Source organism: Erythrolamprus reginae, chromosome 10, assembly GCF_031021105.1.
Source record: "Erythrolamprus reginae isolate rEryReg1 chromosome 10, rEryReg1.hap1, whole genome shotgun sequence".
NCBI classification, from domain to species: domain Eukaryota; kingdom Metazoa; phylum Chordata; class Lepidosauria; order Squamata; family Dipsadidae; genus Erythrolamprus; species Erythrolamprus reginae.
This window is the reverse complement of record NC_091959.1, coordinates 48,160,349-48,183,525: the sequence shown is the minus strand read 5'-3', so window position 1 is coordinate 48,183,525 and position 23,177 is coordinate 48,160,349. Positions and strand designations below refer to the sequence as shown.

Here is a 23,177-nt window from a genome sequence, read left to right as displayed (position 1 = left end):
TATTTGACCCGAAATTTAAGATCCTGTACAGTTTTTCCCCTGCAAACCTGAAACTTGTGATTAAGTGACTTTGCCTCATTTGAGGGGTTCGTACGAGTGTTTTTCCCCCATTTGAGTGTGAGTTACGGTGACAGGTTAGGCTCGAGTGTGCAAATAGCGCCTGACCCAGCATCCTTCATTCCCTCCTCATGTCCCCCGAGCTGTAAAGAGGGCAGGGGGTTCTATTTTCCAAAAGCAGAGTGGAGCTCCCCCTGGTATTTGGTCTCTCTCCCTTGTATTCACACAATGCAGCTGTCCTCTTAAATCAGCCGGTTTAAGGCTTGTTGCCTGTTTCCAAATGGCTTTGTGTAGAGATTCACAGGGGCTTGGCTTTTGAATTTTCCTTTTTTCTCCAGAGAAGGGAGCGTCTGAAAGGGAGGTTGGAGACCTTTGGTCTAGGCCAGTGTTTCCCAACCTTGGCGCAACTTGAAGAGATTTGGACTTCAACTCCCAGAATTCCTCAGCCAGCGAATGCTGGCTGGGGAATTCTGGGAGTTGAAGTCCAGATGTCTTCAAATTGCCAAGGTTGGGAAACACTGTTCTAGAATCATAACACAGGACATCTCCCCCCTCCCAGAATATAAAAAAATTAGCTGCACGCAAGGATTTCAGGAGAGACAAAGCATGCAGCGATAATTCAGATTTTGTCTTCTGTCCTCGCGTTTGTCTTCTTGTACATCTTGCACTGCTTATCCGTCAGTTCCCTAATTTCTGCTCTCGTGGCTTAGCAGCACATTTTTTTTACCCATCAGCAACAAAAAATAATAATAATTTAAAATTCCCCCAAAAGAGATGGGTACTTTCTGGCACGCCCCTCGGCCTACGACAGAAAAGCAGTTTGGAAATGTTTTATTCAGAGGGAACGGCTCCAACGGGCACTGTAGATCTGGTCAGAAGATTTCAGAAAATTTCCAATCTGCTTTTCAGAAGATTTTCTGAAATCTAATAGGGTCAATGGAGTTTGATCTGCAGTCCGGAGTCTCTTATTTGCTAAGAAATTTTGTTCCATTCAAGAAACGAAGAGCGAGGCCAAGCAAAACTGGGCGGATTCCTAACCTCGCAAGTTGCTTTTTGTTTGAACTCTGAAATTAACATTTTTTTTAACAAAAAAAAAATCAGGTGAAAGCTTAAGCAAGCGAGTCATTCATAGCACAATGGCTGGGAAAGTTTTGAGAGGAAAAACCAAACAGTTTGTGACCAGGTTGTGTTGAAAGGCTGTTGGTTATGCTGATTCAACAAGGCCTGGGAATCTGGAAATACAAGGGGCCTACACACCAAGGGTAGAGGTAGATATTTGGGGGGAAGAAAAATATACTGCTCAAAAAAATAAAGGGAACCCTCAAAGATCACATCCTGAAATATTCTCATTGAATACTTTGTTCTGTACAAAGTTGAGTGTGCACAACAGCACATTAAATTGACTGTCAATCAGTGTTTCAATTTGATTGCACAGAAGTTTGATTGACTTGGAGTTACATTGTGTTGAGTGTTCCCTTTATTTTTTTGAGCAGTGTTGTTATACATTACAATGCTGTTTTAAAGTTGCCTGCGCTTTCAAAGCCTTTGACTCCCCTCTTCTTGAGTAGTGGATATGGATGGACTAGATTCAGTTGGGCTCCAGATGTTTTAAGGTTCCACCCTCCCCTAATTTGTACTTCTGAGGTCTTAAAGGGAAGTTACAATTCTGGAGAACGTTTCACCTCCACCATTTGTCCGTCTTTGTGTTCAATCCACTAACCAGCTTGCAGCTTTCCAGTGGATGAAAATCTGCTAATTCTAAATGTCCACTTAGCTTTTTTAATGCTTGGTTCTTTTTTCTACTAACCTGTATATTCTCCTGTTGGATCGTGGGAAGTTATGACCAATTGCCTATCGCTACTAAGTCTTAAAAAGGGGGAATCTTTGGCTTTTATTATGCTTTCTTTATCTGTCTTTTATCACTAATGTTTTCTTTTCTCTCTCTTTCTCTCTCTCTCTCTCTTTTTTCCTTCGCAGTGATACTGGAGTAAATCATTTAGTCCTAAAAAACCAATTTTTGCAGAATTGTAAGGTTATTTTTCTTGCATGTGTCTTTAGCAACGCATCTGCTGAAAACATCTGCATGAGTCTTGTACATGGAAATAATAATAATTTAAAAAAAACTTTTAAAAAGCCTTCCCGAAAGCGAAGGAGGAAAAAAAAAATTGAACTGCAAACTTGTGTTCCGTGAAGGAAGTGTGTGGTGCTCTTATACAACTAAAAAGTTTATATATATACAGATCTACCAAACCGTGCAATATAAGTTTTTAACTGATAAAAACAGACCTCTGCAAAAGGATATTCTGGGAATGCATGAAGACAAAAGGCTCCCTTACCTGCTGAGCAAGAAATATGAGTGATGATCCGGTCAAGTTTCCCCCTTTCCCCCCTCTTTTTTTTTCTCCATATTTCATTGTGTAAAATGTTATGATCCTTTATCAAATGTACAGTATTAGACTGTCAAAATGCATGCTTTTCAGTTGTACGTAGCCGATGACCTCTATTGTATCTTAAAAAAAAAAAAAGTTTAACGGTTTAAACAGCTCTGTACAATATGCAGTTCTATTTATACAGATCATTGATGGATGGTACCTGTTCCTGAAATGTTTTAAGAAAACTCTTAAACCTTCAAATTCCATAATTTCAGCTTCTTTCTTTTTTTTTTTAAAGGAAACAAAATATATATATATATATAACCTGGAGCGTGCAAAATAGACTTTTCTTTTTGCACCGTACTCGTGTAACTTATTTTAAAAATTTAAAGTCGTTCGGTGCAATACACGAATCGTGATGCATTTTTTTATCCGAACATAGCGGGTGTATCTTGGGAGGGGCTTTTCAATGCCGTCAAGGAGCCCCCCCCTCCGTTTTCCTTCCTTGCATTTTTTTTTCTTGGATGGATTTCCAACGCGAACGGCGGCCCACGGGAGACACGCCGCCATCTGGATCCTACCTCAAGGGATTCCCACAGGCGAAACGTGGCGTGCTGTGGCTCCCGACATTGGGAGCCATTTGGATCCATTTTTAAGATAGCAGTGTGTGTGACTATTTTTTTTTTTTTAGAAGTTGTAAATAACGTCTGATGGAACATCACACTACCATCCTGGTTTCCGGGTAAAATAAAAACTTATTCTACAGTAAACACCCTTTGCCTTCGATATATTTTTCCAAAGTTATTCCTAGAGGTGGCTGTGATATGGCAAATGATCTAGCTTTACTAGATAAGGGGTCAAAGCAATGGAAACTGCAGTTTAATGTTTCCAAATGTAAAATTTATTTATTTATTTATTGGATTTGTATGCCGCCCCTCTCCGCAGACTCGGAGGAAGGATGCACTTGGGGAAAAGGAATCCTCAATTGGAGTATTGTATTGGCAGTTCTGTGTTAGCAAAAACTTCAGAAGAGAAGGATTGAGGGGTCATGATTTCTGACCGTCTCCAAATGGATGAACAGTGCGGTCAGGCGGTAAGGAAATCAAGTAGAAGGCTTGGCTGCATAGCTAGAGGTATAATAAGCAGGAAGAGGGAGATTGTGATCCTGCTGTATAGAGCGCTGACAAGACCCCATTTGGAATAATGCTGTGTCCAGTTCTAGAGACCTCACCTACAAAAAGAGATGGATCAAATTGAATGGGTCCAAAGATGGGCAACAAAAATGGTGGAAGGTCTCAAGCATCAAACTGACCAGGAAAGACTTCATGAACTCCATCTGTATAGTCTGGAGGACAGAAGGGAAAGGGGGGACAGGATCGAAACATTTAAATACGTTAAAGGGTTCAATAAGGTTCAGGAGGGGAAGTGTTTTTAATAGGAACGTTAACACAAAAACAAAAGGGCACAATCTGAGGTTAGTTGGAAAGATCAACGTGAGAAAATATTTGAAAGAGGAGTAGATGCTTGGAACAAACTTCCACAGACGTGGTTGGCAAATCCACAGTCACTGAATTGAAACATGCCTGGGATAAACAGATCCATTGTAAGAAAATACAGGAAATAGAATAAGGGCAGACTAGATGGACTACGAGGTCTTTTTCTGCACTCAAATCTTCTATGTTTCTAAAACTCTGAAACCAGCTTATGGCTTCCTTGGAAAACCAGCATTCGGCAACCCAACCTCCGCCAGACCTCAGTTGCTCAGGGAAACGGGGGTCACTTTGTCCCAGTTTCTGGCATGGAAAACAAATGTCACACCCCTCGTCCCGGTTCGCTTATACAATACAAGCTTTTTTGGAGCAGCAATTCACAGCCGGGGCTGTCGTGGGCGTCGCGAGGCACAGCCTGAAAAGTATCACAACGATCATAATTGGTTTTCTTTTTGTGACTCAAGGGCCGTCATTCTTCAAATCCGTTGAGGTCCGTTTCTCTACGCTGGAGAACGGGAAGAAAGCTAGTCAGTAATTATAAACACAGGCTTTAATGGTGTAAACATGTCACCTGCGTGAAACATGCAAGGCTCCCAGTGTTAAGTGATTAAGCCCACCCGCCCTTTGCAAGACCAGGAGCGGAGTATAAGACCCGCCGGAGTATAACACGCACCTTAGTTTTTGGGGAGGAAAATAGGGAAAAGAATCTGCTTACCAGGTTATTCATCTGGCTAGCATCCTTAGCCTGGTCAGTTTCAGCACATTATTTTATCCCCTGGTTAAGGGCTTAAAAAATTATTCTGAGAGAGTAACAATGAAGGAGCTTGCAAGCCAGTAAGAGCTGGGAAAATCATTAGCACCTGGAAAGAGACATTCGGAGCAAGTAGAGCAATAAAAAAACCCCTGCAAAGACTTATTTATTTATTTATTTATTTATTAGATTTGTATGGCTTAGGGCTTGGAAAACATTCTTTTCAGAGAGTAACAATGAAAGAGCTTGCAAGCCAGTAAGAGCCTGGGAATATCATTAGCACCTGGAAAGAATTATTCAAAGCAAATAGAGCAATGGAAAAAACCCTGCAAAGACTTAAGGCTTGGAAAACATTCTTTGCAGAGAATAACAATGAAAGAGCTTAGGTACATTAATAGCACCTGGTTTGGGCTGGAAAAAAATATCTGGAGCAAGTAAAGCAATTTAAAAAAACCCTACAAAGACAGGGTTTGAAATACATTCTTGGTAGAAAGTAACAATGAAAGAGCTTGCAAGCCAGTAAGAGCTGGGAACATTGTTAGCACCAGGTTAGGGCTGGAAAGAAACTTACTCAGAGCAAGTTAGAGTAATGAAGCAAACCCCGCAAAGACTTAGGGCTTGGAAAACATTCTTTGCAGAGAGTAACAATGAAAGAGCCTGCAAGGTAAGAGCTGGGAAGATCGTTAGCAACTAGATCGGGCTGGGAAAAAAAGTTACATTCGGAGTATAAGATGTACCTGAATTATCAGCCTCTTAGGGAGGAAAAAGGTGCATCTTATACACTGAAAAATACGGTATGTACTCTATTGTATTTTTCATTGTTGTTCACTGCCCTAATACTGCAAGGAGATGGACAGCATATAAATGAAGTCAGTAAATAAATAAATAAGCCCTCACCTGTCGGCTGCAAAGAGCGGAGCCAGCTACGTTCGATGTAAAATATATAGAATTTTTTACCAAATGAAAATAAGCTAAGGCGAAAACGATACATCTAGTCCAGGTTTGGTAGATTAAGATAAAAAGTTACCCTAAACCAAGTTTAGGGTGTTTTCATTCTTATTAGTGTTCAACAGGAAGAAATAAATAAACCTGTAACAGAGGTAAAACTCCACTAAAAAGAGGAAAACGGATCATAAAACACTTTTACGGACAAGACAATAACGTCGAGTTTCCAAACTGGACGAAGGCAATTTATTTCAACAAAACAGTTACACATTTATTCTCAAGAAAAGGCGAAATGTTATAAGGGTACATGCGAGAGACGCACACATCCCGAACGTAACCAAGAAATAAAAGTTCTAAGGGGGAGAGCAGAGAAAAAGGACTCGGGTGAAAAATGACCCATTGCTTTGCAAAAATGCTGAATATCACTCGCGAGCGAGCGATGGAACAAACCTGTGGCCAAATTTGAAGTCATTTAACGGAATTTTAATTGGAATTCGAAGCAGAAAATCAGGCAGTGGGCGGGATGAAAAATTGTTTAAAACTCCCTTTTTCTGCGGAAGGGATGAAGTTTAATCAAGGCTAATTGGGATTATGGCTCGGCAAAGCTTCGCTTGGCGGTGGTCCATCCCGCTATATATCGAATATCCAAAATACCCGGAAGAAAAGTCACTCACGCATTAAGCTTTTTAAAAAATCACCTTTGAATTCTTCAGATCTACTTTTGATAGCCACGCGTCAATCGGCATCGCGAAGCAGCAGGCTCCCCTATTCAAAAAAACATATACGCTAAACCTCCCATTCAAAGCTCAGAAGAAGTTGGGGGGGGGGGAAGCGGGGAAAAACTCTGCAAAAATCCCACCCCTTCCTGCCAATTCCCGGAGGCGTTTGGGCCTCTAAAGGCTTCGAATTAAAAGATTCTCCTTCCACCAAAAGGGAGAAGAAGAAAAAACACTTCCCGCTGGGGACCGAGCGTAATTGAGTTTGCGAGGTTTTCCGTGTTCGGAAAAAAGGCTTTTGAAAGTTTCGAAAGGGTCTAATTTTAGAAAGGACTTGAAATCACCGTCGGGTACCGGAGCCTTTTTTCCGCTCCCGCCCACCCTTAAAAACACAAGGCGCTCGGTCTTCTGCAGCCCATAAATAGCGCGATAAATAGCGGCAGAATATTCCTTCTTTTAAGGACTCCTCGGGTGGGGTGGGGGTCGATCCGCATTACTGTCCACATTTCCAAGGCAGGTGAGGATGTATCAGCCGCCCGATGGTGTGTTAAGTACTTAGTGGTGCGGCTCCGGAGCTGTCTCACTGCCCGCGGAACCACTGCTCCTGGTCGACCCAGAGGGCGGCCTCGCTATCACTGCCTTCGAGGTCCCCTTCCTCTCCGCTGCCCTCCATGTCGTCTACGTCTTCTTCCTGGGTGGCGTCGGTGGGGCTCTCTTCTTTCTCCATTTTCTGCATGCCTTCCAGCGACTTCTGATCGTTGGGGTCCAAACTGGGGAAGGGGGGGACAGAAAGGTCACGGGCTGGGGGGGGGCTGCCTTGGATCCTCTCACCTGGCCTGCCACCTCTCGAGGAGCTCCCCCCTCCCGAAGGATTCCTTTGGAAGAGGGTGGAAGAAGAAGGAGAACAAGGAGGAGGAGAAGAAGACAGAAGGAGAAGAAGACAGAAGAAGTAGAGAGAAGAGGAGAAGAGGAAGAAGAGGAGGAAGAAGAGGAAGAAGGAAAAAGGAGAAGAAAAAAAAAGGAGGAGGAGGAGGAGGAGAAGAAGACAGAAGGAGAAGAAGACAGAAGAAGTAGAGAGAAGAGGAGAGGAGGAAGAAGAAGAAGAAAAAAGGAGGAGGAGGAGGGGGATTTTGCTTGGAAGTTCAAAATACAGAAAGGAACTTGGAGCTCTGACTCAGTTTGGAGTCTGTCATCTGCACCTCCATAACTGTCTGGTTCGGTTCTGCAACCCAACAAGACCGACACGGACGTCAGAGAATCAGAACTGCAGAAAAAACAATGGCTGCCAACCTGCTTTCCATTGAGGACCGAGTCAAAAAGAGGGCTGTGAAAATATTGACTGACCCCTCGCATCCTGGACACAAACTTTTTCAACTCCGACCCTCATAACGTCGCTACAGAGCTCTGCACACCAAGACAACTAGACACAAGGAGTTTTTTCCCCCCGAACGCCAATACTCTGCTAAACAAATAATTCCCTCCACACTGTCAAATTATTTACTAAGTCTGCACTACTATTACTAGTAGTTTTTTCTCATTATTCCTATCACTCATCTCCTCCCACTTAGGATTGTATGACTGTAACTTGTTACTTGTATCCTAAGATTTTTACTAATATTGATTGTTTCTTCATTGCTTATTTGACCCCTATGACCATCATTAAGTGTTGCACCACATGATTCTTGACAAATGTCTCTTTTCTTTTCTGTACGCTGAGAGCATCTGCACCAAGACAAATTCCTCGTGTGTCCAATCACACTTGGCCAAGAAAGAATTCTGTTCTGTTCTATTCCCATTTCCCAATTCTACTTCACTCTTATTTCCTATTCTATCTTCTAATCTCCTATTTTCTTCTCATCTAATTCTCTTCTATTCTAATTCTTTTCTATTAATTCCATTCTATTCTAATACCATTCCATTCTATTCCTGCTTCTGCTGTATTAAAAATGGGACCATTTAAGTCAAGTTGGGTGGGGGGGGGGATCTGTAATGATTATTAATGCAAATGAAAAAAAGTCTATTTAAAAGGAGAATCTGAAAGTTTTTTCCCCCCTAAAAAGATGGGAGGGGAGGAAGAGAGCTGAAAAGGATTTTATTTTTATTTATTTTTTTGCAAAAAGCAGCCTTCAAAGCATGAACTTCTCCAAACGGTGAGAGGAAGTCGAGGACTTACTATCACCTTACTACCACTATGGAGAACTCTCTTTTAATAGGCCGTCAGAGAAAGAAGGGGGAGAGCGGAGGTGGAGAGGAAGGAAGGAAGGAGCTACAGGGGGGTTCGAAGGGCTACCTCAAGGCGATGCTGTACTGGTCCATGGCTTCCTGGTACTCGTTGACCGCCACCAGAAAGTCCCCCAGCATCCGGTGTAGGATGCAGTCGCTCTGGTTGGCCAAGGCGTTGCGGAGCAGAGCGATCCCGTCGTCGTACTTCTGTTCCCGGCCTGTCGGGAAAAGGAAAAAAAAAATCGAAAGCGGTCCAACAAAATGGTTTCGCAAGAGACAGTTTGGTTCAGTGGTTACAGGCACCAAGTTGTAGGAGGAGGTTTGGCAGGAGACGGTGAATTCGAGTCCTGATTTAGCCCGGGCGATTTGGGCCCAGTCACCAGGAGACGGTGAATTCTAGCCCTAGGCATGAAAGGTGGCTGGGTGACCTTGAGCCAAGCACCAGGAAGCTGGGAATTCTAGTCCTATTTTTGGCACGAAAGCCAGATGGGTGATTTGGGGCCAATCACCAGGAGACGGTGAATTCTAGTTCTAGGCATGAAAGCCAGCCACAAATCACCAGGTGCCATTGAGTTCTAGTTCCAGGTTAGCTATGGAAACTGCCTGGGTGACTCCTCCAGACTAGACAGATGGAGTCCATGAAGTCTTTCCTGATAGGATTTATGCTTAAGACCTTCCACCATTTTTGTAGCCCGTCTTTGGACCTGTTCAATTTGATCCATCTCTTTGTGTAGGTGAGGTCTCCAGAACTGGACACAGTATTATTCCCAATGGGGTCTCACCAGCGCTCTATACAGCAGGATCACAATCTCCCTCTTCCTGCTTGTGATACCTCCAGCTATGCAGCCAAGCATTCTACTCGCTTTCCCTATCACCCGACCACACTGCTCACCCATTTTGAGACTGTCAGAAATCACTACCCCTAAATCCTTCTCTTCTGAAGTTTTTGCTAACACAGAACTGCCAATACAAGACTCAGATTGAGGATTCCTTTTCCCCGAGTGCATTTATTTTACATTTGGAAACATTCAACTGCAGTTTCCATTGCTTTGACCCCTTATCTAGTAAAGCTAAATCCTTTGCCATATTACAGACGCCTCCAGGAGTATCAACCCTACTGCACAATTTAGAGTCATCGGCAAATAGGCAAACCAGATGAAAACAATTTTGATCGCATTGTACTATTGTTGTATTTAAGTCTCTTGCTAGCCTCTGAGTCCGTTTGGAATGAGCGGCATATAAATACAATCAATCAATCAATGGACAGAGCCCATCCATCAGCGACCAAAGAGAGGAAGAAGCCCACTCACTGAGCAGCTCAGCTTTTTTGACCACGGCTTTGATGTAATCGGGCCGCTGCATCAGGGCCTTGTCCAGCAAGGTCTTGGCTTTCTCCTGGGCGACGGGATCCTCCAGGCAGACGGTAGCCAGGAGTGTCAGGGTCTGAGCGTTGGCTCCCAGGGTCTTGTAGACGTTGTTGGCCATGACCGTGGCTTCCCGGAGCCCGTTGGAGGCCAGGTAGCACTCGATGAGACCTGGGATGAAGAAATGGGAAATAGAATTGAGAGGACCTGGGTGGCAGAAAGAGCAAAGCAGGCAGCATTAGTTAAATGTGTAAAACATGTTTTAAACTAAATTAAAAACAGATTTGAAATGGAATTGAAGCGTTAAAAATTAGAGTACATACCAGGATTGAAAAATGAAGAAAACTGCTTAGACTATTTTGTTAAGTTAAAATTAGATATAGCTTTTCTTCTTTAGATAAAGTGAATAATTTGAGTTTTAGGATTTTTTATTATTTTAAAGGAAAGAGACTTTATAAGTATACTATTATTCATCGAAGATACATGTGTTGTTATATACCATATTTTTTGAGATTAAGATGCACCAGAGTATAAGAGACAACGTAGTTTTTGGGGAGGAAAATAGGGGAAAGAATTTGTTTAGCCAGCACATCATTTTATCCCCTGGTTAGGGCTTTAAAAAAAACTTTATTCGGAGAGAGTAACTGTGAAAGAGCCTGCAAGCCAGCAAGAGCTGGGAACATTGTTATAACCTGGAAAGAAACATTTGGTGCAAAAACATTCTCTGCAGAGAGTAACACTGAAAGAACTTGCAAGCTGGTAAGAGATGGGAATATTGTTAGCACCTGATTAGGGCTGGAAAGAAACATTCGGAGCAAGTTAGACCAATGGGAGAAAAAACCCTGGAAAGACTTAGGGCCTGGAAAACAGTAATGCTCTTTACATGGGACGACCTTTCAAGAGTGTTCGGAAACTTCAGATCGTGCAGAATGCAGCTGCGAGAGCAATCATGGGCTTTCCCAAATATGCCCATGTCACACCAACACTCCGCAGTCTGCATTGGTTGCCGATCAATTTCCGGTCACAATTCAAAGTGTTGGTTATGACTTATAAAGCCCTTCATGACACCGGACCAGAATATCTCTGAGACCGCCTTTTTTTTTTATTTATTTATTTATTTATTTATTTATTTATTTATTTATTTATTTATTTATTTATTTATTAATTAATTATTTAGATTTGTATGCCGCCCCTCTCCGCAGACTCGGGGCGGCTCACAACAAAGTGAAAAAAACATTCTACAACAAATCTAAATTACTGTTTAAAAATAATTTAAAAGACCCCATTTTCTAAACACACATACATACAAACATACCATTCATAAATTCTGCTGCACGAATCCCAGCGACCAGTTAGGTCCCACAGAGTTGGCCTTCTCCGGGTCCCGTCAACCAAACAATGTCGCTTGGCGGGACCCAGAGGAAGAGCCTTCTCTGTGGCGGCCCCGACCCTCTGGAACCAACTCCCCCCAGAGATTAGAATTGCCCCCACCCTCCTTGCCTTTCGTAAGCTTCTTAAAACCCTCCTCTGCCGCTAGGCATGGGAGAATTGAGATACTCTTTCCCCCTAAGCCTTTACAATTTTATGCATGGTATGTCTGTCTGTATGTTTGGTTTTTATATAATGGGTTTTTAACTGTTTTTAGTATTGGATTTTGTTATACACTGTTTATTGCTGTTGTTAGCCGCCCCGAGTCTGCGGATAGGGGCGGCATACAAATGCAATAAATAAAATAAACAAACAAATAAATAAAACATTCTTCACAGAGAGTAACGATGAAAGAGCGTGCAAGGTAAGTGCTGGGAAGATCGTTAGCAGCTAGTTAGGGCTGGAAAGAAAATTATTCAGAGCAAGTTAGAGAAATGGGAAAAAAACCCTGCAAAGACTTAGGGCTTGGAAAACATTCTCTGCAGAGAGTAACAATGAAAGAGCTTGCAAGCCGCTAAGAGCTGGGAATATTGTTAGCACCTGGTTAGGGCTGGAAAGAAACTTATTCAGAGCAAGTTAGAGAAATGGGAAAAAAACCCTGCAAAGACTTAGGGCTTGGAAAACATTCTTCGCAGAGAGTAACAATCAAAGAACCTGCAAGGTAAGAGCTGGGAACATGGTTAGCAGCTAGATAGGGCTGGAAAAAAAAGCTACATTCAGAGGATAAGAGGCGCCCAAATTATCAGCCTCTTTTAGGGAGGAAAAAGGAGCGCCTCATACTCTGAGAAATATGGTATGTTCGGTTTATTTTAATAAATATTTACCCCTCCCGCAGTCCCTCACCTTCGTAACAGTCCAGCCTGCACGGGGCGAGCCGGATGGCTTCGCGGAAGTGTATGATGGCCTCTTGCACTCTGCCCATGTTCCGCAGAGCGGCCCCTTTCAACAGCAGGGCCTGGACGCTGTTGCTGTTGAGCTGGATGGCTTTGGCGCCCAGGTACAAGGCCCGCGAGTAGCGCTTGCTGTAGAAGCTGTGGCAGCTGCGGGAGGAAGCGGGTTATAGACGGTTAGAGTATGAGACGGAGCCCGGGAGGAATTTTCCAAGAGTTTTAAGGAAAAGGAAGAGAGGGAATGACAGTTACCCCGAGACAACCCACGGCTCGGCGTGCTGGTCGGAGATGTTGAACAGGCGGCATCCGAGGTTCTCCACGTCCTCCAGGCGACCCTCTCGAGCCAGTAAGTAACCGTAGACGTCCATTCCTAAGAAACACAAATGAAAAAAAAAACACCAGAAAACAAATTTCAGAAGAACCGTAAAACCACTCAAAATAATTTACACTGGGGAACAGCGATTTCGTTGTCTTAAATCTGTGTTTTCAACTAGGTTTTGGGCTATGGATCCAAAAATGACCACAGTTTTTGTCTGTCACGTCAACTTTTTAAGCGACAGGATGCCCTCAAAAGTCATACAAATTGTGCATATAACAGAAAGTAAAAACTTACCAAATATTTATTTATTTATTCATTCATTCATTCATTCATGTATTCGTGTATTCGTTTATTCATTTGTTTGTTTGTTTATTTATTTATTGGATTTGTATGCCGCCCCTCTCCGCAGACTCAGGGCGGCTAACATATATACTGTTTACAAAGAATAATTTTATTCATACAAAGGCTATAATAGTTACTGCAAGTTAAATTGTGTTCATAAAAATAGTTGGTTTTTTTATCGAACGGTAATTATACATATTGAGGTTAAAGATTTTTGCTTTTATATTCAAAATGCTTCCATCATTTCATTTGGAGAGATCCAAATTAAACCCAAACCTTACAACCAAGATACTCAAACACAACAAAGATTGTGTCTTTTTAGCCATACAGTATTCGGAAATGCCAGAGAAGGGTTTGGAGATCCCCCACCCCCCTTCAAGGGGACGTAAACAGGGTGGATAAAAATGGATTATTTTTTTAAAAAAATCAAATTTATTTTAAAATGCTCTTGGAGTAAAAAATCTATTTAAATAGAGTTTTCTATTTAGTAATTTAGTTAGGAGGGAAGGAAGTAATACGAAATATAGAAGGAAAACAGACGGGAGATAAAATAACAAAAGGTGTAAATTTAGGATATTTGTTTATGGCATTTTGGACAGAAATGTATAATTGTGTATGTTTTGATACTATGACATAGATATGAATGTTTTATGTAAAGATGGTGAAAAAATAAAAAAAGATCTTAAAAAAATAAATTAGTTTATTCAGCATGAAATGGAGCTGAGTTATGTAGCATGGGGCTGTATATACATTGCTCAAAAAAATAAAGGGAACACTCAAAGAACACACCCCAGAGCTGAATGAATGAAATATTCTCATGCAATACTTTGTTCTGTGCAAAGTTGAATTAGCTGCTGACAACATGTGAAATTTCGCAAATTACTCAAGACCCACCTTTGTCGCCAGGCATGGGGGAGTTAGGACATTCCTTGCCCTAGGCCATTACAAGTTATGCATGGTATGTTTGTGTGTATGTTTGGTTTTTATAATAAGGGTTTTTGGTTGTTTTATTAAATTGGATTGTTACATGTTGTTTTTTATCATTGTTGTTAGCCGCCCCGAGTCTGCGGAGAGGGGCGGCATACAAATCCAATAAATAAATAAAATAAACTGATTGTCAATCAGCGTTGCTTTTTCAAGCGGCCGATTTCTAATGCTTGAAATTACAAACTTCAATGAAGGACCCAAACAATTGTCCCTTCTTTGCTGGAGCCTTACCTTTGATTAAATAGGGATCCAACATTTGGGCCTGTTCAAATTTTAGGATGGCGTTCTTGTTGTCCCCAGCTCTGAAGTAGAGGTCTGCTAAACTGCCCAGTATATCCACGTTATCTCTCAGGAGTGACTTTTTCTCCAGCGAACTTTTGAAGAAGGAAAAAAAAAAGAAAGGATTTGATGTAAAACAATACAGTGGCACCTCTACTTATGAACGCCTCCACTTACGAACTTTTCTAGACAAGAACTGGGTGTTCAAGATTTTTTTTTGCCTCTCGTCAGGAACCATTTTCCACTTACAAACCCCAGCCTCCGAAACTGTAACGGGAAAAGGCAGGGAGAAGCCTCCGTGGGGCCTCTCTAGGAATCTCCTGGGAGGAAACAGGGCCGGAAAAGGCAGGGAGAAGCCTCCGTGGGGCCTCTCTAGGAATCTCCTGGGAGGAAACAGGGCCGGAAAAGGCAGGGAGAAGCCTCCGTGGGGCCTCTCTAGGAATCTCCTGGGAGGAAACAGGGCCGGAAAAGGCAGGGAGAAGCCTCCGTGGGGCCTCTCTAGGAATCTCCTGGGAGGAAACAGGGCCGGAAAAGGCAGGGAGAAGCCTCCGTGGGGCCTCTCTAGGAATCTCCTGGGAGGAAACAGGGCCGGAAAAGGCAGGGAGAAGCCTCCGTGGGGCCTCTCTAGGAATCTCCTGGGAGGAAACAGGGCCGGAAAAGGCAGGGAGAAGCCTCCGTGGGGCCTCTCTAGGAATCTCCTGGGAGGAAACAGGGCCGGAAAAGGCAGGGAGAAGCCTCCGTGGGGCCTCTCTAGGAATCTCCTGGGAGGAAACAGGGCCGGAAAAGGCAGGGAGAAGCCTCCGTGGGGCCTCTCTAGGAATCTCCTGGGAGGAAACAGGGCCAGAAAAGGCGGGGAGAAACCTCCGTGGGGCCTCTCTAGGAATCTCCTGGGAGGAAACAGGGCCGGAAAAGGCAGGGAGAAGCCTCCGTGGGGCCTCTCTAGGAATCTCCTGGGAGGAAACAGGGCCGGAAAAGGCGGGGAGAAGCCTCCGTGGGGCCTCTCTAGGAATCTCCTGGGAGGAAACAGGGCCTGAAAAGGTGGGGAGAAGCCTCCGTGGGGCCTCTCTAGGAATCTCCTGGGAGGATACAGGGCCTCCACCCTCCTTGTGGTTTCCCCAATCGCACGCATTATTTGCTTTTACATTGATTCCAATGGGAAAAATTGCTTCTTCTTACAAACTTTTCTACTTAAGAACCTGCTCACGGAATGAATTAAGTTCGTAAGTAGAGGCACCACTGTATTTTGGAGTTCTTATCTCGAATGAATGAAAGGAAGAGAAATTTTGGAATTGGAGAAAAATTAAACTAAAGCCGCTCTGAATCGTCGGAGAGGGGCAGCATACAAATCTAATTAATATTATTATTATTATTATTATTATTATTATTATTATTATTATTCTAGATTTTACATTTCACGTTTGGTGCCAAAGATTTTTCTGCGTCCCAATCGGATTAAAACCCCTCGAGAATCCCGATCCGGTTGCTCACCAAATTGTGTTGATTGCTCTGGTATTGTCGCCCGTGTGCACGAACGCGTACGCTTTGATCCACACCGAAAGCCAATCCAGGTTCGGGATGCTCTGGATCACATTCATGCTCAAGGAAGCCACTTCTGCGCCCTTCACCGAGAGCGACAACAAGCCTGGATGAGGACAGACCATGGTTACGATATCCAGGTTAACAAAAACAGGTTCGGTCTGGCAGAAGAAGGCAACAAGACCAGGATGGAGGGTTTCATATGGGAGCTGGAGCCCACGCAACGTGGCCGGAAAAAACCCAAACAAAGGATGTTTCAACCAAAATAATTCAGGGTTTGGTAAAAGCTGAACCGCAAAACTGGTTTCTTACCACTCCTGCACCTACCCTTATTTTCGTATTTTTCCTCCCTAAAAGAGGTTGAAAATTCAGGTGTGTTATATTCTGAATGCAGCTTTTTTTCGAAGTTTTTTACCCCCAGCTCTAACTAGGCACTAACGATCTTCCCAGCTCTTCCCTTGCAGGTTCTTTCATTGTTACTCTCTGCAAAGAACGTTTTCCAAGCTGTAAGTATTTGCATTTTTTTTTCATTGCTCTACTTGCTCTGAATAAGTTTCTTTCCAGCCCTAACCAGGTGCTAACAATGTTCCCAGCTCTTACCAGCTTGCAAGCTCTTTCACTGTTACTCTTTGCAAAGAATGTTTTCCAAGCCCTAAGTCTTTGCAGGGATTTTTCCATTGCTCTACTTGCTTCAAATATTTCTTTCCAGGAGCTAATGATGTTCCCAGCTCTTACTGGCTTGCAAGCTCTTTCATTGTTACTCTCTCCAAATAAAGTTTTTTAAAGCCCTTACCAGGGGATAAAATAATGTGCTGAAGCTGACCAGACTAAAGACGCTAGCCAGATGAATACCTAGTAAGATTATTTTCCCTATTTTCCTCCCTCAAAACTAAGGTGCGTCTTATACTCCGAAAAATACGGTAATCTCCTGATCTCCAAAAACAGTAAGGCTCAAATACATTACACTCACTCGGTTAGCTCTGGCCCAGCTCCTGCCCCAAGGACTGTGGATGTGGGGGAGACATCCACATGCTGCAGGCCTGTTTTGCCCCCGGTGGAATCTGCTGATGAAGGCTCCTCTGACCAAGAAGACATGAGTGACAGGGAGGAGGAGAGTGTGGCAGACAGCTCAGAAGGAGATCAATTCTCTAGCTCCTCCTTGGATTCAGAACAAGAGTTCATGATACAGCCACGCATGCGGAGAGCGATGCATAGGCAGCAACAACTGAGAGATTCTTATCAAAGAAAATGAGGCCACCTGTGGTTGGGTGGGGCTGTGGTCATTAGTGAGGCTGCTATAAATAGCAGCCTTTGGGTTTGGCCACTGTGGAGGATTATCTGATCGTTGTGTTTCGTGACTGCTTTACTGACTTTGACCTTTTGTGTGCTGATTTTTCCCCGCTTTGAAACTAAACCAGAGCAACGTGTGTTTCACTTTGTGAAAGAAGAAGGACTGTGAATTGCCTCACAGCTGCAAGCTAAGTATCTCAGAACTGATAAGGGACTTGTACAAATTACCAGTTTGTTTGGAGACGAGGGCTCTTGGCTATACCAAAAGAGGGCTTGGTTTAAGTGAATTTTCATTATAAAGAACATTGTTTTGAATTTTCAAAAGTGTGTGTGTGTGTCTGAAATTGTATCTGTGCATTTTTGGGAGGATTCTACCAGAGAGCTTGACAGAACTCTCGGAAGCCTTCCAGCATCCCTTGGCCATACCTTGATGTCAAAGTAGCCAACTTTACTCCTTGCCAACGGTGACAAGTAACAGAAGGAAGAGTGTTAGGGGAGAGCTACCTAGAATGGCATCGAGCGCCAGCGGGCACTGCCTCAAAACCTCCTTGTAGCTGGTCACCGAGGAGCGTTCTTGGCCCGTCTTCTTGTACAAACTGGCCAGCATCATGTTAATCTGCAAGAGAAAAAACAGAGCAATTCCAGCAAAACTTTTCAACCCAGAAATCCCTAACTAACAAGGCTCTGGCTTTGCAATGGCGCCTTAAGATTGGCAGCGAAGCAATGACGTGTGTGAACGCCACCGACGCCAGGAAAAAAACCTCGCCCGGCTTCAATCGGTGGAGAGGAACCTACCTTGGGGGTCCTCTGCCTGGACGGGATGCCATCGAGTACCGCAATGGCATCTTTGTCTTGCTTTAACATGGTGTAACATTCGGCCATTTTGTATTTCACTTCGATTTCAGAAGGCAGACACTAGGGGAAAAAGCAGGCGTATCTTTAATAATAATGATAATAATAATAATAATAATTTATTAGATTTATATGCCACCCCTCTCCGAACACTCAGGGCGGCTCAGAACAACGATAAAAACAATATTATAATGGCACAAATCTAATATTAAAAAACTAAAAACCCTATCATAATTAAAAACCAAACAGCACATACCAAACATAAATTATAATAAGCCTGGGGGAAAGATGTCTCAAATCCCCCATGCCTGGCGGTATAGGTAGGTCTTAAGTAGTTTACGGAAGGCAAGGAGGGTGGGAGCAGTTCTAATCTCCGGGGGGAGTTGATTCCAGAGGGCCGGGGCTGCCACAGAGAAGGCTCTTCCCCTGGGGCCCGCCAGACGACATTGTTTAGTCGACGGGACCCGGAGAAGGCAAACTCTGTGGGACCTTATCGGCCGCTGGGATTCGTGCCGTAGCAGGCAGTTCCGGAGGTACTCTGGTCCAATGCCATGCAGGGCTTTAAAGGTCATGACCAACACTTTGAATTGTGACTGTAAACTGATTGGCAGCTGTTGAATTATTTTGTGGCTCCTGCAGCAACAAGATTTGCCCTCCGTTTAAAGGCAGCATCTTCTGAGAGGCTGAAATTATGCCAGAAGACCAATGTCCAGAATTGGAGAATATCCTTTTTTCTGGACTTGTTAGATGCCGATCAGATTGGTGTCAACTCTTAAAAGAGGTTTTGGCTCTTTCAGCTCCCTTAGGAGCAATTCCCATCAGGTTTAAAGTTATTTCGTTTTTAAAGCTTTATTTATTTCATTTTTCCAGTTTTAAAAACATAGGGTCTTAAGCATAAAACTTATCCGGAAAGACTTAATGAATTCAATCTGTAGAATCTGGAGGACAGAAGGGAAAGGGGGGGCACAATCGAAACATTTAAATGCATTAAAGGGTTAAATAAGGTCCAGGAGGGAAGTGTTTTTAATAGGAAAGTGAACCCAAGAACAAGGGGACACAATCTGAGGTCAATTGGGAGAAAGATCAAAAGCAACATGAGAAAATATTATTTGACTGAAGGAGGAGTAGATCCTTGGAACAAACTTCCAGCAGAAGTGGTAGATAAATCCACAGTAACTGAATTTAAACATGCCTGGGATAAACATATATCCATCCTAAGATAAAATACAGGAAATAGTATAAGGGCGGTCATGACCTTTAAAGCCCTACATCGCACTGGACCAGATTACCTCCAGAACCGCCTGCTACCACACGAATCCCAGCGACCGATAAGGTCCCACAGAGTTGGCCTTCTCCGGGTCCCATCGACTAAACAATGTCGTTTGGCGGCCCCCAGGGGAAGAGCCTTGTCTGTGGTGGCCCCGGCCCTCTGGAACCCACTCCCCCCGGAGATTAGAACTGCTCCCAACCTTCCCTGTCTTTCGTAAACTACTCAAGACTCACTTATGCCGCCAGGCATGGGGGAGTTAAGATATTCCTTCCCCCTAGGCCATTACAAGTTATGCATGGTATGTTTGTGTGTATGTTTGGTTTTATAATAAGGGTTTTTAGTTGTTTTATTAATTGGATTGTTACATGCTGTTTTTATCATTGTTGTTAGCCGCCCTGAGTCTACGGAGAGGGGCGGCATACAAAATCCAATAAATAATAATAATAATAATAATAATAATAATAATAATAATAATAAATGGACCAGGAGGTCTTTTTTTGCCCTCAATCTTCCATGTTTCTATATACAGGTGTGCAGAAATGGATAAACTGACGATGCAGATCACAGGACTATATAACTCAGAATATTATGACACCTGGCAAAGATGGTATAATTGGATGTGAAAATAATAATTGATTTTTAAAAAAAACAACCTGTGATATAATGTGAAAGTACATAAAAATATAAGAACTATGGAAATATGAATCATCTGTGTAAATATATTCCATATTTTGCCTGACAGAAGGGCCGTCATTAAGACAAAAAAGACAAAAAATGTTCAACCACAAAGGGAATTCAGGGATAGTGAATGGAAATTAATCCAGGAAAGATGCAACCTACAGCTAAGGAGAAATTTCTCCCCAGTGGAGCGTAGGGAGGAGGCCAAGCTCCTAAACAATCGTGGTCAGACCCAAGCAGGTGGGCCCTTCACCCACCTGGCTTTGGGGCGCGGCTGCTGCACCGCCAGTGGGGGGCCGGACTTTGGAGGTCTTGCTCAGGGCCTTCTTCTGCTGGAGAGCCATGGTGTACTTGCTGACGGCGTTGCGGTATTCTTTGTCGTGGAAGAGGGAGTCCGCGTGGTAGACTAGGAGCTGGTATTTCTGCGAGGGAGAGAACAGCTCCCTGCAAAGAAGGACAAAGCAGAGATGGAGGGTCACTGTTGGGGTCGGCTTCTTCCCAACCACTCGGCCTTCCTTCCCCTGCACACCCACCCTGCGAGGTAGACCACCAACTCAAATGGAAAGGAACCACTGCAAATATTTGGAAGCTAAGGTTTTCCTCACCCAGCTTCCTTCAGCTAGGCTCCATACTACAACTTCCATCTTCCCCAGCTCAATCACTCACCCTTGGTGACCCCTCCTTGTTAGATTCCCTATCCCATCCTCCAGAGCCAAGCTTCCATAGTGTCAATAGAGCAGTGTTTCTCAAACTTCGGCAGCTTGGAAGATGGGGGTTGCTGGAACGCCCATCATCCCTAGCCAGCGTACCCGCCCTCTCACCTGATGGCTGCCTACCCTGCTTGGATTCCCTATCCCATCCTGCTGAGCCAACCTTCCATAGTGTTTCTCAAACCTCGGCAGCTTGTAAGATGGGGTTTCTAGAACTCCCATCATCCCCAGCCAGCGTACCTGCCCTCTCATCTAATCACTGCCCGCCCTGCCTGGATTCTCTATCCCATCCTCCTGAGCCTGCCTCCCTCCCATAGAGTCTGGAAGAGCAGTGCTTCTCAATCTTGGCATCTTGAATGGGGGGGGACTACAACTCCCAGAATCCCCCAGCCAGGCAGCACTGCTGAGACTAGCTTTGCTGGCTGGGGATTCTGGGAGTTGTAGTCCCCTCACTATCTTCAAGCTGCTAAGGTCAAGAAGCCCCGCTCTGGAATCTCCACGCCCATCATCCCCAGCGCTATAAGCGATGGGAGGATAGGAGTTGCTTCCCCCCCCCTTTCCCAGGTCGATCGCTGCGTGGTCTCCTTTCCCCGCCCCGCTTCCGTGAGGCCCCGCCTCCTCTCTCACGGGTTGTTGCCGCTCATGGTGAGCAAGAGGCCGCTGAGCAGCCGCACGTTGGAGTGGAGCCCGGCGGCCGCCATCTCCCGCACATGATCCACGACGCTCATGGCGGCGGCAAAGCGAAACGAAGCGCCGAAAACGACGGCGAGACTCCGAAATGGCGCCTCCCCGAGGGGTCCTCGCGTCAAGGGCGGCCATGACACCACCCGCCGCGCCCCCTCAGCGGGGCTGTCTAACTCATGCCTGTCAGAAAAAAACCCCTCCATTAACGGCCGCTTTTCCCACACCCACAAAGGCGTTGCCTCGGCTTTCACTCTCCTCTTCTAAAATATAAATACGATCTTTATCCTCCCGTATAAATCAAAAAGGGGTTGACATCAGGCACTGAATTAGACACCTCGCCCAAAACCGGCCTAGGCACTACTAGAAAATAGGAAACGGACGAACGGTACCGTCTGAGCATGCGCGGAATTGCACACTCTTCCTTCTGCAACCGGGCGCTCTCAGCATTATATTGCAAAGCAATTCACCGTAAACTATTGTAGGCAGGCAGCGTGGGTTGCATCAGATTCTTGTGTTTTTATTTGAAAATAAATAAGAATGGGAGGGAGGCACCATATTTTGCCCCTATAGCAATGAGCTATTTATTGCTAGCGCAATAAATGTTATTTATTTACACATTTAATAAAGTTATATAACCCCTCCTAGCCTGCAAAGATGATTCTGTACAACTTTTATGTATGTTTTCTTGGAAAGAATGGCTTTGTGCGATGCAATCATTGATATGCTACTTTTTTTACCCTGTAGTGCTTGAATTACAAAAAATAAACTGCTCAAAAAATAAAGGGAACCCTCAAAGAACACATCCTAGATCTGAAATGAATTAAATATTCTCATTGAATACTTTGTTCTGCACAAATTTGAATGTGCACAACAGCATGTGAAATTGATTGTCAATCAGTGTTGCTTCCTAAGTGGACAGTTTGATTTCACAGAAGTTTGATTTACTTGCAGTTATATTGTGTTGTTTAAGTGCTCCCTTTATTTTTTTCAGCAGTGTATATATTTTGTAATCATCACAGTTGACCTTGTACTTTTCTGAATCATTTTCTTGTTCTGATTTTAAAAATGTATATAGTTTTTCTATAGCAGGTATAGCTTCCACGGAGCAGGAATCATTATTATAGGGGAGTGATGGTTTCATATTTGTGCATCAACATAGGTTTCAAACTTCTCTGAGTCAATAAACAATCGCCAACTTGAACGAAATACTCTTGATTCAGTTCTTCAAAGAGGCCATTCACATTGTTACAGTACACCATTGGTCCATTCACAATTAAGTACGACAAGCAAAGAAATGTGAATATAACATAGAGAAACCACCTACACTGAAAATGTAGAAATAACGTAATAACAAAAATGCTTCTGTATCACAAACTTTATGGGATAGAGCAAAACTAAGCATATTTTGGAAATCAGCACATCAAACTCCATAAAACACATATTACCTTTGCTGATGACTTTTTGTGTGTGTTGACCAGTGTTATAGGACTTAAACTTCAGAGCAAATACTGTATATGTATCCTGCAAATCTATTAAAAGTCCCGAAGGACTTAGGGCGGCTTACAATAACATTAAAAAAATGCAAATACAATAAAAAAGAAATCAAATATAAAAGTCTTAAACTAAAAGACCCCAGTTAAAAACCCACAATTCGACTATCCAATCAACGTACTGTACATGCATACCATTCAAAACAATTTGGCCATGATAGAGGTTAATTCATGGCTCCTTAATTAATTAATTAATTATTATTATTATTATTATTTATTAGATTTGTATGCCGCCCCTCTCCGAAGACTTGGGGCGGCTCACAACAATAGTAAAAACAATGTCAAAGAACAAATCTAATATTAAAAAGAAACCCATATAAAACCCCACAACACATACATACCAATCATAAAATATAAAAGCCTAGGGGGGTCAGTTCCCCCATGCCATCTAATAATAATAATAATAACAACAACAACAGCAACAGAGTTGGAAGGGACCTTGGA

At 43.4% G+C, this 23,177-nt stretch overlaps 2 protein-coding genes across 2 annotated transcripts in view; one reads left to right on the top strand and one right to left on the bottom strand.

The window, feature by feature from the left end:
• The window catches only part of ATP2A2 (ATPase sarcoplasmic/endoplasmic reticulum Ca2+ transporting 2), a 39,778-nt gene extending 36,579 nt beyond the window's left edge, over positions 1-3,199 (top strand). Inside the window, exon 19 of the mRNA XM_070763218.1 lies at positions 2,035-3,199. Coding sequence (XP_070619319.1) covers positions 2,035-2,048 — 14 coding nt within the window. The 3' untranslated portion in view covers positions 2,049-3,199. The remainder of the gene's footprint in view (positions 1-2,034) is intronic.
• Positions 3,200-5,828: 2,629 nt separating this feature from the next.
• ANAPC7 (anaphase promoting complex subunit 7) lies at positions 5,829-21,333 on the bottom strand. The gene is made up of 11 exons (XM_070763221.1): positions 21,127-21,333; positions 20,047-20,233; positions 17,785-17,904; positions 17,494-17,605; positions 15,652-15,805; positions 14,116-14,258; positions 12,489-12,606; positions 12,190-12,386; positions 9,865-10,089; positions 8,622-8,772; positions 5,829-7,101 (listed from the first exon to the last, which is right to left on the bottom strand). The coding sequence occupies exons 1-11, from the start codon at positions 21,225-21,227 to the stop codon at positions 6,912-6,914; spliced, it is 1,698 nt and encodes a 565-aa protein (XP_070619322.1). The 5' UTR covers positions 21,228-21,333; the 3' UTR covers positions 5,829-6,911.
• Between the last annotated feature and the right edge of the window lie 1,844 nt (positions 21,334-23,177).

Bases quoted from the DNA above. Each gene is read 5' to 3' on its own strand.
- ANAPC7 (XM_070763221.1), bottom strand. From the start codon at position 21,227: ATGAGCGTCGTGGATCATGTGCGGGAGATGGCGGCCGCCGGGCTCCAC. The intron at 20,234-21,126 runs GTGAGAGAGGAG...CCTTCTTTGCAG, and splicing joins ACCATGAGCGGCAACAACCC to GGAGCTGTTCTCTCCCTCGC. The intron at 8,773-9,864 runs GTGAGTGGGCTT...TTTTCCCGACAG, and splicing joins CAAAAAAGCTGAGCTGCTCA to GCCGGGAACAGAAGTACGAC.